The following is a 16,916-nucleotide window of genomic DNA, read 5'->3' on the forward strand; positions in this document are numbered from 1 at the left end:
AGGAAGGAAGCCGAGGGAAGGAATGTTGAAAAGCAGCTTTGAATTACACGGAGATACTCTTATTCAAGTCCAAGGACTCTCAGCAAACCGGAACACCAAATGCTGGGGGAGACATGGGGGAAAAGGAGGCTTTCCTCAGATATGCCGTCCACAGCTGGCTTAGTTAGGGGATCCACCTCTCTGGCACTGTAGAAAATGTGATGAATACACAGGGTGGGGTTTTCCTCAGCCACAAAGAAGATCCCAGTTAGATCCTTTGGTGGGAAATGTGTGCAACTAGAGATCATACTTGTTTAAGGGACAAAATCCGAATTCATAAAGGCAAATGTGTTTGTCATGTGTGTGGAATAAATAGAAATGTGAAAGTAAGCAGGGAGCTGTTTGGGATGAGGAAGGGGACCCGAAGGAGGCGGGGCAAGAGAATAACAGGAGGGTTGAACACAGTCAGAGTATATATAAACATGTATGAAAATGTCATAATGAAATCCCTCTTTTTGTCTAATTAATAATGTTAACAGGAATCCTACAGCAGCAGTTGGGTAATTAAAGCAAGGCACTGACGTTCACCCGGAGAGGTCAGTTAAGGAAAACCCTTCATGATTTAGGAACATGTAATTTAAGTTTTAAATGCTTGTTCAAATAAAAGAAACTATTGGTGATGTACATGAATGCTAAACTGAAGTCTGCCATCAGCTTCTCATGTTTGAACCACAGCCTCTCAGTATCCAGTTCCTACATCACCGAATTAATGGGTGTCCTCCATCCATATCATCAATTTATTCATCACACACTGACAAAGCAGTTATTGAGGGACTAATGCAAAGTAGAGATTAATACGAATGCTTTATGCCACTTAACTCTGACCCCTGGAGTCAGAATGTCTACATCAAGGAGCTCGGGCTCTGTCTCAGTGGTGCAGTGCTAGCTTGCCACACACTAGGACCTGTGCAGCCCCATCAGTACAAGGTAAATAATCAGAAACATACACAGAGAGATCCTGCAGGAGCTCATTTAGAGGTGGTTTTAGAAACCACGATTCAAAGCTTACAGTTCCAGATGTTGCATAATGCCATGAAACAGCTGGCTGTTTTTCAGTCATCTTAGACATGCTTATAGAATTGAATATTGATTTGGAGGGAAGAAAAAGAAAAGTCTGATCTACTATCTGTCCGTTCTCTGTCACCAATGCCAGTGAATCGGCATTCACAGACTCACACAGAGGCTTCTTCACTTTACTGTGGCCCTCGGCTTTCTTACCAATCCAGGGAGGGTCTTGATCATCATCTGGTCTTTTGAATAGCATGCCTTCTCTGTGCTTTTGATTAGTTTGGTCTGTTGGATATTGGCTTCATTAGTCAATGATTGTGGAGTGTGTCAGTAAGAATATACTATAACCACTATGATCCGGGAGGTAGGTGTGGACATGGTAAGAACCCAAAGCACTATTTCCAGAGAGACACTGACTGTGGGCCAGAATCCATGTTGAAGATTTTTAGCTTTGCAGTTTGGTGGTTGTATATCCTAATCATTTTGTGTGACCTCTTAGAACTTTCCTTTTGGGGCTGGAGGGGCAGGTAGGTACTAGGGATTGAATCCAAGGCCTTACACATACTAAGCAACTGTTCTGCCCCACTGCTAGATCCCCAAGCCTCACCCTTATGTTCTTGATATATAAAGTGTGGGTCATGGTAGTGCACCCCCATTTAGCGCTGTGGTGACTCTGGTCATTAGACATCACTTCACATAACGGTCAGCCCTTAGTAAACACTTGGTATTTCTTGTCGATCTGTGGCTTTCTTTACTGTTTCTGTATAATTGCTGGGGAGAGATGACAGAGAGCCACAGAGAAGGTAATCTTTTAGCTTTTCCCTACTTGCTTTGCACTTAGGCTATACCCTAAAGGGACAGGGCCCAGTGTCTATAAGTCTTTTTAGCGGCGGGCGTGTGGCTGGGATCAGGGCCTTTTCTCATGTTTGCCTCTCTCCTGGGGTTGCTGCTTCATTTTTAGTGTCTGGGGGAGGGGGTCCTCGGTTTCACTTCTTGCTTTCATGATGATTAGAAGCCTAGAGTGAAACCTACCTCAAGACAGAGGAAGGAAGAGCAAGGTGAGGGCTGGACAGCAGAGCCTGCTACCCCCACCCCCACCCCCAAGCCCTTGCCTGTTCCTGTGTTTTCACTGGCTCTGGCTCTGAAAGGCTGATAGGGCCTCCACAGGCATTTGCTTGTGCAGCCATTCCTCAGACCCACTTATCATCAGTATGTTTAAGACTTAGAGAAAGAAAACCATTGAAACAGTAGCGCTTTTGGAAGTTTACAGATGTTCACTTTGCAAATGCACATCTTCTCTTGTTACAGTCGCTCTGATTTAACGGAGACTCTAATTAGGGCCAGAAGGACTCCATGTTGAAAGCCTTGCCTTTTCCACGTTCCTTGGATCTATCCTCTATGGACTTCTTTGTCCCTGTCCCTCACATGTACTTTGATTTCTTTCTGTCTGTCTCTTTCTCCCTTGCTCCTCCATCCCTCTGTTGGTCCCTCTCTCCCTCCCTCCTGTTTTCTCCCTTTACTTCCCGCTTTATGTATGTGTGTTATGTCAGGTCAGAGTACAACTTCAGGTGTCCGTTTTTCTCGCTGCCTTGTTTTGGAGGCAGAGTTTCATTGTTTTCCACTTTGAAGGCTAGCTGAATTAGACTTCCTGGGCATTCTACTGTCCTTAGCTCCCATCTCTCTGTAGTAGCATTGGGATTGCAAATGTGCACTACTGTGTCCAGCTTTCATGTGAGGTCTGGCGATTTGAACTCAGATCCTTACGCATGCATGGCAAGTGCGTTAGCCACTGAGGCATCTCAGCACCTGTGTTGTTCATTCTTGCTCTTTTTGTAGTTCCTGTTCTAGTTCAGAATCTCATGACTTTCTAAGTCCTGATAGGACTTGCCTCTCCAGACCTGCTCTGGTTCTTTTAACAGATCCTCACATTTTCCTGTCTCTGTTCATTGCACTTAGATAAATGTAACTCCCTCAGACTTTATGCTTTTCGAGTAATCTGATTCATCTGGAGAAGTAATGATAGGAATATGTTTATTTGCTCATTACATTAATATGTATTTTCCTTGAGTTCTTTTCATGAACTAGATCTTGGGATTACAATGTGGTAGGAGTTCTACTCTCCAGTATTATAGAGTTTGCTTTGGGACATGGGCATGCAGCCAGTCATGTGATGAGTGGGTGACAGCAGGGTGATGGTGCTGTGGCCCAGCAGGGTATGCATCCTGAACAAAGGATTAAAGGCATGGCTTCCATTTGAAAGAACTAGCAGGAAGTAATTGCCAGGACATGAACGATGCATGATGGATAAGAAATTATTTGTAACTGAGGGGTAGCTTGTTTGAATGGGTGCAATGATAAAATCTTGAGCAAAAGGTGAATTTTCTGTAAGATATAAATGCTGTCACATCATCTTAGAAGTATTCTCATAAAGGTGCTAGAAATAGGATTAGTATCTGTTATTAAATAAAGTATGTAGAAGTATTTTCACTGAATTCTGATGAACCTTTAAAGATCGGCTTATTCAGGGTCATTATTAATTTAATTGAGACTGCACTGGGATTGAGAACCTCTGGGAGTGAAAGTCTGATAATGAAAAGGGAAGTGGCCAAGGGCATACCTCTGCAGAATGACTTTATGATCTCATGCCCAGAAGTCAAAACAGAAGTTGAAGTTTTTCACTGGGATAGCAAAGCACTATAATTGTGACTTTGGGTTTTTTTATTCTAGGATAGCAAGGATGTTTCCATATCTGGGAATCTATCAACATGATTTATTACATACCAAGTTAGGAGAGGTACAGAAATTGTGCCACTGGATGCCAGTGGGCAGATAGAGATTCTGTTCAGTTGTGCGTAACTGCAGGGGAGGTACACATGTTATTTAACCATCCTTGCAGAAGATATTTTCAAATTGTCTGTATCTTATGATAGAACAGTGATACCACCCAGAGATTTCTAGTTCATTGCGGCAGGGTGGCTGATTGATAACTTGCTTTCTAGTAAATTAATATTAGTATGTAAAAGTACTAGAAGAGTCCAGTAAAAGAATAAGCTGATGCTCCCACAACTCTCCATCACCCTTTTAGGAGGAATCATTCACAGCCAGGCATCCAAGTTGGGGCAATATAAAAACAGTAGGATTGGTAGCCAGGGATGGGAAGGAAATGGAGTTGTTATTGATGGCACATCATAAAGACAGGATCAGAAGCACAGAAGTGTGTTATAAACCCGGGAGCACTGTTGACATGTAGAAGATGCCCTGATTGTCATCTGCAGGCAGATGTAGCCCTCGCTGGAGGGCAAGCTCACAGTACCTCATGTGAGGACAAAGACATCACCAGGGTAATTCACTAGGCTATAGGGTGCAGCTCTGACTCTGGTTTTCCTGTTGAGTCTTACCCTTTCACTCTCCATAGCATCCCAGCAGCTACCTATTTCTTTATATCTGTGGCATAGCTAATTAACCCAGCACACCACAGCTGGTAAGCAGTATATGACTGCGCTGCAAATTTTCATCTTTGTCTTGGAGACCATTCCAGGCTGTATTAGTTTGCACTGAGAAGCTGTTGTTTGGGAATAACTAGATGCACAGCAACAGTGGTTGCTGTTAACCCATTTGAAGATAAACATTCAAGATTTATGCTCCAAGCATACAGAGCTTTCGAGCTTGTAAACCTTCCTTAGTTTCATTTATTCGCTGTTCTAGATTCACCTTAGTCATGCTGAAGGTAAAAATAGTACTGTTATCTCAGTTTTGTAAAAGAGAGGCTCAGTTAATAAGAGAAGGGATTTTTTTTTTTTTTTTTTTTTTTTTTTTTTTTGGTGCTCCAACCTTAGAGATAGGCTTAGTTTTGGTACTTATGTCTCTTTAAATGATTGCAAATGTTCAGCTAGATTTTTAAAAACTTTGAGTAAAATTGACATTTATTGATTATTTATTGGTTTGGTTCTTTATTGGTTTGGTGGCATGCCTTAGTGGTAATTTAAGGATATCTAAAATATGGTCCCTGCCTTCTCAGAAGCTCACAGTTTTCCAGTATGTGTGTCTCAGTGCACCTGCACAAGGGAGGGGAGTGGAGGGGAGGGAAGGGGAGGGGAGGGGAGGGGAGGGGAGGGGAGGGGAGGGGAGGGAAACGAAGGTCTCTGAGGCCAGAGGGATGGCAGTGCCACCACTGGCTGCATCAGCCTGCGTCTTTAATCTCCATTTCTTTCCCTTTGGTTATCCATGGAGTCATCCCATCTTGTGATAGAACAACACCTGCTTCCCTCTGGGTAGAATGATCTGTAATTCTCAGTCACTTCCTGTGAGAATGGAGGTATTTCCCCCTTGGCTTTCATTGCGATTCATGTTCTATGCATAAAGTCCTTCAAGATTTTTTTTTATTGGTTTTCAAAAAAGCTCCCTGAGTTAAAGAGACCTGGAATTTCTAAATCATAATTTATTGACCATGCCATCAGAAGGGCTCCGGAACGTAATGTTTGTCCATGGTGTGGGTACGTGTGAATTCCTCACAGTGCTGTGTCTCAACTTTTGCTTCTCTCGATTGCTATGCCACATGCTGAGGCCTTCATTTCTTCCTGCCTTTGCCCTGTGCTTTGTCTTTATAGACATCTGGAAGTAATCATGTAGCCCTCTTAATTAATTCAGTTCAATTAATAAATTACTAGGTAGATTTGGGGCTAGGAGTGGGTGCAGGGCACCTTCCGGCCTCCCTGTGCTGGAGAGCTCTTGCAATCAGGCCTGGAGAGCCCTCCTCGAAAAGTCTATGAGACTCTTTCTCAGCAGGCAGGCCGCCTGGAGGAGTGATTGGCATATCCTGCAAGAGAACTCAGTTCTTTTTTCACACTGTATGGATGCTCTGATAGAACAGTGTCTGGGCTGGGTTGGTTATCCCTCATGGAGTTACAGCAACTTTTTCATAATTTTTCCAGCTTAGTTAGGTGTTAGTGGCCATTTCTTTGATTTACAGAGCTATCATTGTACTGTTGGTGTTGAATATTCTTTCTCTAATAAATGTCAGTATTTGTTCCAGGCATTTTGGCAACCAGTGCCTCTGTGCCCCACCCCCAAGTGCCTCTTCAGGGTGGGGATGGGGAGGCTAGTCTTGTAGAGAAGACATGTTAAAGTATGCTGTCATGTATCTGCTAACAAAATAAGTATTTACTGTTTCTCTAATGCCTACTGGATAAATGTAAGCTCAAGTGTGTGTGTGTGTGTGTGTGTGTGTGTGTGTGTGTGTGTGTGTGTGTGTAGAAGTTTCTCGTTGGCCCCATCACCCATTCTACCTCTTTGGTCAGCGCCTTTCTCATACGTCCCTCCAGCCACACTGAACCTTGTGTTGTCTATTTTCCTGTTTTTCTAACTGCAGATTTCAACGATGTCTCACCCATCTTGGCTGCCACCCAAAAGCACTGGTGAGCCTCTTGGCCACGTTCCTGCACGGATGGAGACCACCCATTCTTTCGGGACCCCCAGTATTTCCGTGTCGACACAGCAGCCACCCAAGAAGTTTGCTCCAGTGGTGGCTCCGAAACCCAAGTACAACCCGTACAAGCAGCCCGGAGGAGAGAGTGAGTGGTGGGGCCTGGCGCGGGAAAGAAATCCACCTCAGAGATGGGATGTGCAATCAGGCTTGTGTCAGAGGGAGGGTCTCAGTATATTTCCCACAATTTATGAGCTGTCCAGTTGTAATGAGCTCCCCATAGCTGTGTGCACTAACCACCTTTTAGAAACAAAGAGATTAAGTCTTCCAGAGTTGGATGGCTGGGGTTTTGCAGTAATAGCTAGCAGTAGTGGCCCCAGTAGAAGCATGACCACTTCGTTTATAGCTCAGAGACTTTCTGTAGCCTTATCCTCACCCTTCCTTTTCCTCCTGTGGGGATGTGTCTACTACCTGGTGATTCTCACCGTTGCCCTCAGACAAGTGACAAAATGCCACCAAATAGTAGTCCAGTATTAGTGAAATTATTAAGGCCACTCCACGTAATTAAAAGGGAGGTTTATTTTGTGGGGTAACTTACAAATGAAGGGATAGGTTGTAGGGTCTGGCAAAGGTATGGCGCAGTCCGGTGGTGTTCTCTGGAGAACTCTGCTCAGTCTACCTCCAGCGTCCAGGGTCCCAGAACCAACAGAGACCTCTCCTCTTGATCCTGGGTCTTCAGCTTCCTCCCTCAGCCCCACCTTGTAGGTGTGACCATTACCGAAGCCTCAGTGGGGGTTGGAACTTCCAGGACAAGGCTGGGATCGCTACCCACTACAGTCCAGTGAGGAAGCCATAGGACAAAAGGCCCTGCAAAGTCCCTGGGACTAGGTTGCTTCTCTCTCTCCTGTTGGAGAAAGTTGTCCGTGACACCGGTGTGTGTTGCAGTTACAGATGGTTCAGAGCAAGCCTTAGTTCCAAGGGTTTTAGTGGCAATGTATTCATTTTCCATCAAGTGGATTTTGATTGTCTGCATGAGCTGAGCATGCAACGTGTGGCTACACCATGCACTCTCCCATTAGTGAACTTGGCCAATCCAGCGTCCTGATGTTGGAAGAGGCTTTGTATGTGTACCAGTCAATGTCAAAAGCTCCTTTGCACATAGGAAGCAGAAACTTAAAACCATATAGAATAGTGTGAGCCTTCCAGAAGCCAAGAATAAAAGATGCGCTCTGCCACGATGCAGTCTTTTTCTCTCTTCCACACCCATCTAACTTGAAACATGACGGTTCTGTCTCTAAAGCTCTCTCCAAGTGTTCCTGGATGACATCTTTGTGTCTGTTGCAGCAACGTTGCAGGGCATCATTTCATGGCCCATGGTATTGCCTCTCCTTTCTGGCTTCTCCGGAGTCTTTCCCACTTCCCAGGAACCACACCATTAGTCCTCCACTTCCACTACTCCATTGGCCTACTGGTGTTTTTGGACTCCCATCAGAAACATGGGTCAGAAGGCTGGCTTTAGTAAAGTCCCTCAGGCTCACAGGATATGGGAAGGAAGACCAGGCCTCTCTGCATACTCGAGCTGTGGATCTTTCATGGGTCTCTGTGTGTCCCTTCCCTAGAAAAGGCATTGCCAAGGCATGGCCATGCTTTTCTGGGTAAAGTACAGGCTTCCCATGGACTCTCTGCCTGGGCTGGAAGTTTCATCGTCCTCAAGAAAGACCTCACTTGTGCAGTTCACTAAGGTCTTTGTGAAGCTGGTTTGCACTGGCTGATTAGCCTCTAGGGAATGATTCTCAGCCTGTGGGTCATGACCCTTTGGGGGGTTATGGAGCAACCCTTGCACAGAAGCCATAAATCAGATACCGTGCATGTCAGGTATTTACATTATGACCCATAACAGTAACAAAATTATAGTTACGGAGTACCAACAAAGTAATTTTGTGGTTGGGGTAGGGATCACCACAATATGAGGAACTATGATAAAGTTCCAGCATTTGGAAGGTTGAGGACCACTGCTCTAGGGATTGGAGGGCTCAGACATGGATTATGGGGGGGGGGGCTTGCTCAAGAGCAGGGAGAGCCTTGGCTTCCTGGCTTCTTGCTTCCTTAGCATTTCTTTTTGTGTGATTTGCAGGGCACCTTTAGTTCATTTCCTACCTGGGGAGTTCCGATGGACTTCTTACTAATAGGAAGAGAATGATAACCAAGTCCGGAGACAGAGAAAGGTCATGGTGAGGAAGCTTAGTGGGCAGGGGAGTTGATTCTGTGTTCAAAGTGCAGTGTGTGGGTAGGTTCTACATCAAGTAGGGGGACCGTCACAAGAAGAGAAACTCACAGTGGTGGCCTTGCTTCACTCTGACTGCTAGGCGTCATAGTGAGACAAGCTGCCAGGTGTCCTCTGGCTTGTGATGCCCCTGCCTGTACTCTGTATGGCAACCCACTGATTTTCAGATACAGTGGTATGAGCTGGTATTTGCATTCACTCCAGCTCAGAACTGCTTGTCCCTTGCCGCCCTGCTTGCATTGGTTACTTGTTGGAATCATGTTTGTACGTACCCCTTTCTGCCAGTGTTTGTTGTACCCTAAATCTGTAGCTATCCCTGCCCTCTCTACAGACATGTTTTCTCACTGTCCCATCTCTGCACCATTACTGTGGCTCCTACTTGCCTCTGTCACTTATTGAACAGGTGGTCTATACTGCACACCCCATTTGTCAGTCATTAGCTGATTGCCTTTTCATGTAATACCGTGAAGCAGCTCCACCCCCACCACAAAGAAACTGAAGCTCCCAGGGGGAGGTGGGCCGCACTGTATTCTCTTGAGTAGGGATTTTCAGTGTAGAGATTGTTCTTCATCTGTTCTCATGGGCAGTGTGTATCTCTATCTGTTCTCATGGGCAGTGTGTATCTCTATCTGTTCTCATGGGCAGTGTGTGTCTTCATCTGTTCTCGTTGGCAGAGTGTATCTTTATCTGTTCCTATAGGCAGTGTGTATCTTCATCTGTTGTCATGGGCAGTGTGTATCTTCATCTGTTGTCATGGGCAGTGTGTATCTTCATCTGTTGTCATGGGCAGTGTGTATCTTCATCTGTTGTCATGGGCAGTGTGTATCTTCATCTGTTGTCATGGGCAGTGTGTATCTTCATCTGTTGTCATGGGCAGTGTGTATCTTCATCTGTTCTCATGGGCGCAGTGTGTATCTTCAGCTGTTCTTACAGGTAGTGTGTATCTTCATCTGTTCTTGTCGGCAGTGTGTATCTTCAGCTGTTCTCATAGGCAGTGTGTATCTTCAGCTGTTCTCATAGGCAGTGTGTATCTTCAGCTGTTCTGGTCGGCAGTGTGTATCTTCAGCTGTTCTCATAGGCAGTGTGTATCTTCAGCTGTTCTCATAGGCAGTGTGTATCTTCAGCTGTTCTCGTCGGCAGTGTGTATCTTCATCTGTTCTCATAGACAGCGTGTATCTTCAGCTGTTCTCATAGACAGCGTGTATCTTCAGCTGTTCTCATAGGCAGTGTGTATCTTCAGCTGTTCTCATAGGCAGTGTGTATCTTCAGCTGTTCTCGTCGGCAGTGTGTATCTTCAGCTGTTCTCGTCGGCAGTGTGTATCTTCATCTGTTCTCATAGACAGCGTGTATCTTCAGCTGTTCTCATAGACAGCGTGTATCTTCAGCTGTTCTCAATAGACAGCGTGTATCTTCATCTGTTCTGGTCGGCAGTGTGTATCTTCAGCTGTTCTCATAGGCAGTGTGTATCTTCAGCTGTTCTCGTCGGCAGTGTGTATCTTCAGCTGTTCTCATGGGTGCAGTGTGTATCTTCAGCTGTTCTTACAGGTAGTGTGTATCTTCAGCTGTTCTTACAGGTAGTGTGTATCTTCATCTGTTCTGGTCGGCAGTGTGTATCTTCATCTGTTCTGGTCGGCAGTGTGTATCTTCATCTGTTCTGGTCGGCAGTGTGTATCTTCATCTGTTCTCATAGGCAGTGTGTATCTTCATCTGTTCTCATAGGCAGTGTGTATCTTCATCTGTTCTCATAGGCAGTGTGTATCTTCAGCTGTTCTCAATAGACAGTGTGTATCTTCAGCTGTTCTCGCAGACAGTTGTGTCTTCAGGCTGCACATCAGTTACAGTCATTCTCCTTTACCTAGTCCCCAAGCTTTTCACTTCTGGACTTGTCTAAGCACGGCTGACTCCACTTACCAGCTGCCTTTCTCACGTTAGTTTAATGTCTATAATCTCTGGGGTTTGCTTTCTTACTTTTTAATTCTGACTGTGAAAGGAGAAAAGCACCCACATGTTTTCCACATCAGCTTGTATTTATGTGATACCCATATGTTATAATTTTCTTCATAGATCATTGTGCTAATAATCTTTGTCTAAAGGGCTTTGACACACGGTGGGTGTGCCTTCGCTCAGTCAGTGGTTCTTTAAGCCTTAGGCCCTTTGATTCTCAGAGAATTATAAAAGAATTTTTATTTCTTCAGATGTTTTGAATGCCCCTACATTTCCAGATACCCTCTTTGTTCAGCACTGAACGCTAAGTGCCCCCCGCCGTGTATGTGTGTGAGTGTTGTTGTTGTGTTATAGAATGCACATTTTTAGTGTACATAGATTTTTTTTGTAAAGTTCTTTAGTATGCATTATGATTTTCCCCTCCAAGGGAAATGAGATAACACAAAACTCCACCTTCCAGGACTGTTTACCTGTAATCTGGCTTCCTGCCCTAAGTAACAACTAAGAAAACAGCCAGGCAGAACCAACATGAAACCTTAAACTAAGATTTTCCAGGCAGGTGCCGTTCTCTTCTGTTCTTCATAGGCAGTGAAGTATATTGGCTTTCCTGAGGTATTGTTTATCTGAAATGGTTTTGAGGTTTTCTGTTACCTGTCTGTCTTTGTCTCTTTTCCTGTTTCTGCAGCATTTGATAAGTTTGTAAAGTTGGAATTGTCTTGTGGAATTATCTGTCTGTAAGCTCTAAAACTCCATTTCTAGAGCATTTTTTATGTTTGACAAGTGGATCTGTAGAGCACCTAGTCTAGGTGGTCACGTGGTAGAACCTTTTGTATTGGTGCAGTCCTTTATGGCTTCCTCAGCACGTGCATTTGATTGCTTTGTTTTTAATTTTCAGAAGATAATTTTTACTGTTGCTTTCTCAGGCAGACAGAGCAGATGTTCTTTCCATTTTACTGATTGCTAGACCACCAGAAATGAAAGAGCTTATTAAAGAATGATGTAACAGAGCTGAGAATATAGTTCTGTACCTAGTACATGCATACATGCATGCATGCAAATTCACACATACAGACGTGTGTGTGTGTGTGTGTGTGTGTGTGTGTGTGTGTGTGTGTATGTGTAGACACACATCATGTAATAAAGGAGGTGCTTCTTCTATTCACATTCCTACTGATTGTAAGATTTCTTTTTCAACTTTCAAAGAACATTAATTGTATTGTATGCATGTGTTTGTACGTATGTCTGTGCATCCTGTGTGTGGCAGTTCCGACAAAGGCCAAAAGAGGCCCTCAGGTTCCCTGGAAACCCCCATGGAGTTATAAAAAACTGTGAGATACTCTGGGTTTTGGGAATTGAACCCAGGTCCTTTGGAAGAGCATCCAGTGCTATTAACTCCTGAGCCATCTATTCAGTACCTAATTTTAAGATTTTATTGTATTATGTTCATTAACCATTTAGCTACACAATCTTTTATTTTATATAATTCCATTATTTTAATATTTTATGATACTTGCTTGAAATTAAATTCCAAGGTTAACCCTGTCTACAGGCTATTCTTAAATACATTACCTTGTGCACTTCTGCATCATAAACAATGTCTATGTTTGACCTGAATTTATGATGACAGAGCAAGTGACGTCAGATGTATCGTATCAAGTGGGATTCTGAGGCTGTGTGTTTTCTTTTCCATTCTCCTGTGCTGTCCTCTGATGTCATTACCTCCATCCTATGCAGGGGAAATAGTTTGACAACATTGCTAATATGGCATAGTTAGTAATAAAATGCCTTGACCATTGTAAGAGCTGAGTTTCCCTGGTAGAAATAATCCATGTTTATTTCTTTTCTGTGTTCATAGTTGGGCCATTTTACACACATAAAATCAAGTTTTTGAGTATTAGAAACAGGGAGGGTTTGAAATTTGTTTTGTGTAGTCCTTCCCTTTGATGGCTGTGGAAACATCATCCAAGTGCTAGGCAAACACCCTACCAATTACATTACACCCTTACCCTAAAGAACTAGTGCCAGGACTCATAAAGTGCTACCCTGTCTCTGGAGTTAATTACCTTTGTTCCTCCTGGAAGGTTACCTTATGTATGACTTTGGAACTACAAATAGCAAGCATCTTTTCATGTTCTCGTCCTTTCTGATAAATCATCAGTAACCATAGTCAAGTAGTTTCAGTGTATTCGATTTTGGCTATCAGATCTCAGAGTGTGTTCTGATGATCTTCAACATTCAGCAAAATATCAGAGACTTCCCTAGCCTGTGCCTGACTGGCATGCCCCTTCCCTGTGAGGATCTCAGCCTCTTCTGCACTATGATGTGCAGGACATAGCTTTTGATTTTCAGGTCCTCCTGGGCAAAGTAGATCAGCTATTCCTTCATTAACAAATCAGATAGTAATTGTGTTAAATTGATCTTTACATCTTGAAGAAGAAGGGATTTGTAATTTGTGGGTTGTTATCAGATCACAACAGGTTTCCTAATCCTCCCTGCCACCCAGCTCCCCTACCCAGCACTGGGTGGATGGTCTGTGTTAGTTTTATCATGAATTTGGGCAGAATGCAAATTTTCTTCTTCACCATCTGTTTTACACCAATATTATCTGATAATATTATTTTTAAGATTTTTGAGGGTCAACTCTAATGGTAAGTATGAAATGTTCTCAAAAGGCAGAGTGCTTCACAGTCTCAGGGTATGGTTGCTGTATGCTCAACACTCACTTACATAACACAGATTTTGTGGTAGACACTCTTCGAGGGGCTGAAGTCATGGCAACTAGCAATAGCAATTGGAAGATTCTTTGCTGAGAGAATGTATTTTCTTTTATAATAGGCATGAGTTACCAATAAGCAAGGTACTAATATTTAGTAACCTTGGATAAAGTTATGGAATAGTGTTTGTATTACAAATAAGTTATAGTAGTATAATGTAATTTCTAATAATTCTAACTACTAGCTTTGATAGTAACAAATGCTTACTAATATGATTTTTATTATTAATAATGGCTTCCATAAATACCAATAAATATCACTAAGCTTACAGTGTTAAAAATCACACTGCCTAAATGTTATAAACAGAAACAATTATAGCTCCAGGCAGGCAGAATACTAGAACTCACCTCATATAATCTTTCATTTCTTAAATAACAGGAATCAATTCCTAGATCTTTTCATAGAAGACGTACAAACTTTGCCCAGGAATGTTGTTCAGTGTGATTGACTGCTGAGTGCAGGCAGGGATTATTATCCAGGTTGTAGAGACTCACAGTATCCCCAGTGGCTTGTTCAGTATTATCCAGCAGTAAGTGATAAAGCTGAGCCTTGGACTGTGGATTTCTCCCATGATTATCACAGTTGTGTATCACAGATCCATTTGTGATGACTTGTTTGGAAGCCACCCTGATAACTAATATACACGAACAGAGAAGATTAGATGTTTGAGAACAAAGAGATGCTCATGTAATTGGTGACAAAATTCTCATTTATTTTGTTGCCTGTCAGCCTAATTAACTGTTGAAATGCATGTGTAATAAGGTGATGGATTCCTGATTCTTACATGGTTTGAAAAACAGTGATTAGTGCTGATTTGTATGGGAGGTGCTCTTTATTTATCTTCATATTAAAATATAGAAATAAATACTAACATTGGTATGTTTCAAACTTTTCTTTATTTTTAAATATAGACATGTATACCACTGCTTATATTTTAAGCTGCAGTAGGTGACTTTCTGTCTCCACAAATAAAAATTGCGAGCCCCGCAGAGAGGACTTGCACAGCCATCAGACAGGTGAAGTGAAGAGCCGCGGGATGGGGCTGATTTTTGCATTGCACGGCTCTAGACACAGACAGTTCTGAGATGAGAAGACTCGGGAGATGAGTGATTGTGAGTAGCTAGAGATAAGCAGAGTTGAGTGGGGTGGAATGCAGGTAGGTAGGTGTTCACACCAAGAGAAGGCCAAGCAAGTCATCTTATGTGGCACAGTGGTGGTAGCTCTCGTGTGTCTAATCCTGCAGTGTGTTGCATAGAACTCTACACACACATGCTGATGAGTAGAGGCCCAAAATGCTGGAATGGGATGAGATTCACCCAGTGCTAGTGTAAACTGTCAGTTTCTGGTCTTGATGATTCACAGTAGCTGTATGCGCTGTTGCCATGAAGAAGCGGGGTAAAGCATTCCTTAGGTTTTACACTGTTTTTGGAAATTTTTATAGTCCATATTTTCCAATAAATTTTTAATGATTGTGAGATAAAGAAATACATGATTTCATAAAGTGCTATCTTACCTAAATTGTACTTTTTATGGTCACTGTTGTATCTAGTTTAAGCTTCCAATTTTCAATGGTAGCTTGTCTTCCAAAAACTTGAAAGACAAAAGAAAAAAAAATCTATGTCCTGTTTAATTTGTGTATAAGTAATAAATAGTATTCCCAGGTAATTCTGACTAGTATTCAATCCAAGCATGGTCTTCATGAGTTTATTTCGTTACCACCAAGACCCAGTGTTCTGATGGTAGAGGGTGCCTTCCAGTGCTTGGTTAAGGACAGTAGCTTTGGAAGTCTTGAGCATCTGTTCTCCTGTGAACAATAATTCAGGGCCAGAATCATTCTTCATCATGCTGTGCCTCTCCCTCTGAACTCTCTTCTACAATATCAGGCTTTTACATACATTGTTTCAAACAATTTTGCTTAGGATACAAAAACAGAAGGTTTAAAACTAACAACAGAAGGTTGTTTCCTCGAAGATGGCTCAGTAACATTCAACTTCCTATATTCCAGGTCTTTTGCTATTTTGTTAACTTCAGAGTGATGGTGGAAATCTCAGCTGATTTTGGGTCATGGCAAGTCTGTGTAAATCATCTATAAATGGATTCATTATGGCTACTATAAAAAATTTCAACACCTGAGCCTTTGGGCAAATAGACTATATAGAGAAATCATGGCCTAGATTAATGATTGACCTAAGGCGCTGTAAAAATAATCTTTGCATAGTATTTTTGTCATCCTTCCTTAAAAATAGTCATAGACTGGGCTGTTCAGAGCCAAACCTGGGGCAGAAGAGGGCATATCCCAGGGATAAGGTTCTTTGGGACTTCCCGCATTTTCCCCTACAACAAACTCTCTGATTACCTGTCTGTCACATTTTCTGTGTGTTGCTGTTCTTACGCAGGTTAGATGGTCTGTAGTCAAAAGGTATCTCATGCAGAGGCTCATATTATTTAAACTCAGTGTCATAAAGAATTTGAAGGACCCTCTATAGGAGCACCAGTGAGGATGTCACAGATGGGATATTTGATATACATCCTGGAGGAAGAGTTCAGGCTTTACCAGGCCGAATATGTCAATCTACAGGACCACTGTATGCCTAAGCAGTGGGTACAGCTTATGATCCTAAAAAGTACACAGGGACCCCTGGAGGCTTCTTTGCCATGAAGATGGAGTGAACTCACTGTGGGTAGACCCATGTTTCCTGGTAATCTCATTTCTTACCTTTCAGAAGAGCTCCACAAAGTTGAGTAACTACAGAGAGCAGAGGCAGGAAGGAGGGCGTGCCTGTCACACAACATGACAACATGTCACACAACACTTCTGGTGTGGTGCTAGCCAGGAGTATCATTGACAGGCCTTGCTGTTACCTGGCATCTAATGATGAAATGGTTCTCTGTATAGAGACACTAAAAAGGGAGTCATTTTACTGAAACTGAGGACAGACTTCGACCTTTTCAAACATACACCCTATAGAATATGAGGTATGATCCAACTTAAACTCTTTTTTTCTTAGTTATCTACTCACTTGGGTGATTATGAGAAAAGAATTGAAAGAATTGGGTTTTATTTTAAAATATTTTCTAGGACCTTAAAGATTGTGTATACAAATGCAATGTCATATCACAGTCTCACTTACCTAGTTTAATTTCCATAGGGCCCTGTAACTTTATTACTGTCCTTACATTATCTTTGTTCTAGTGACAAATGAGTAACCTAAGATTCAGGGGACCTACAGTGAGATTAATAGTGGAGAAGGCACATGCAGTCAGCTATTACTATTTTCTCATATCAGTAATTTCTACAAGCCCGAGTATACTATTCATACATGCTAGCAAGTTTTCTATCACTGAGTCCTTTATCCCAACCCTATCCACTGACTTCGACTTCTACAAAAACAGTTTCTCTCATGAATAATGTATATAGGATGTAAATCACTTTTTATTGGATGTG

At 42.6% G+C, this 16,916-nt stretch overlaps 1 protein-coding gene across 1 annotated transcript in view; it reads left to right on the top strand.

Annotated features, from left to right (window-relative positions):
* The window catches only part of LOC118594076 (LIM domain containing preferred translocation partner in lipoma), a 606,198-nt gene that overhangs the window by 208,422 nt on the left and 380,860 nt on the right, over positions 1 to 16,916 (top strand). The window contains exon 5 of the mRNA XM_036203866.1: positions 6,416 to 6,617. Within this exon, the coding sequence (XP_036059759.1) occupies positions 6,425 to 6,617 (193 nt within the window). The 5' untranslated portion in view covers positions 6,416 to 6,424. The remainder of the gene's footprint in view (positions 1 to 6,415; positions 6,618 to 16,916) is intronic.

This window comes from Onychomys torridus, chromosome 12 (assembly GCF_903995425.1).
Source record: "Onychomys torridus chromosome 12, mOncTor1.1, whole genome shotgun sequence".
Classification (NCBI taxonomy): Eukaryota; Metazoa; Chordata; class Mammalia; order Rodentia; family Cricetidae; genus Onychomys; species Onychomys torridus.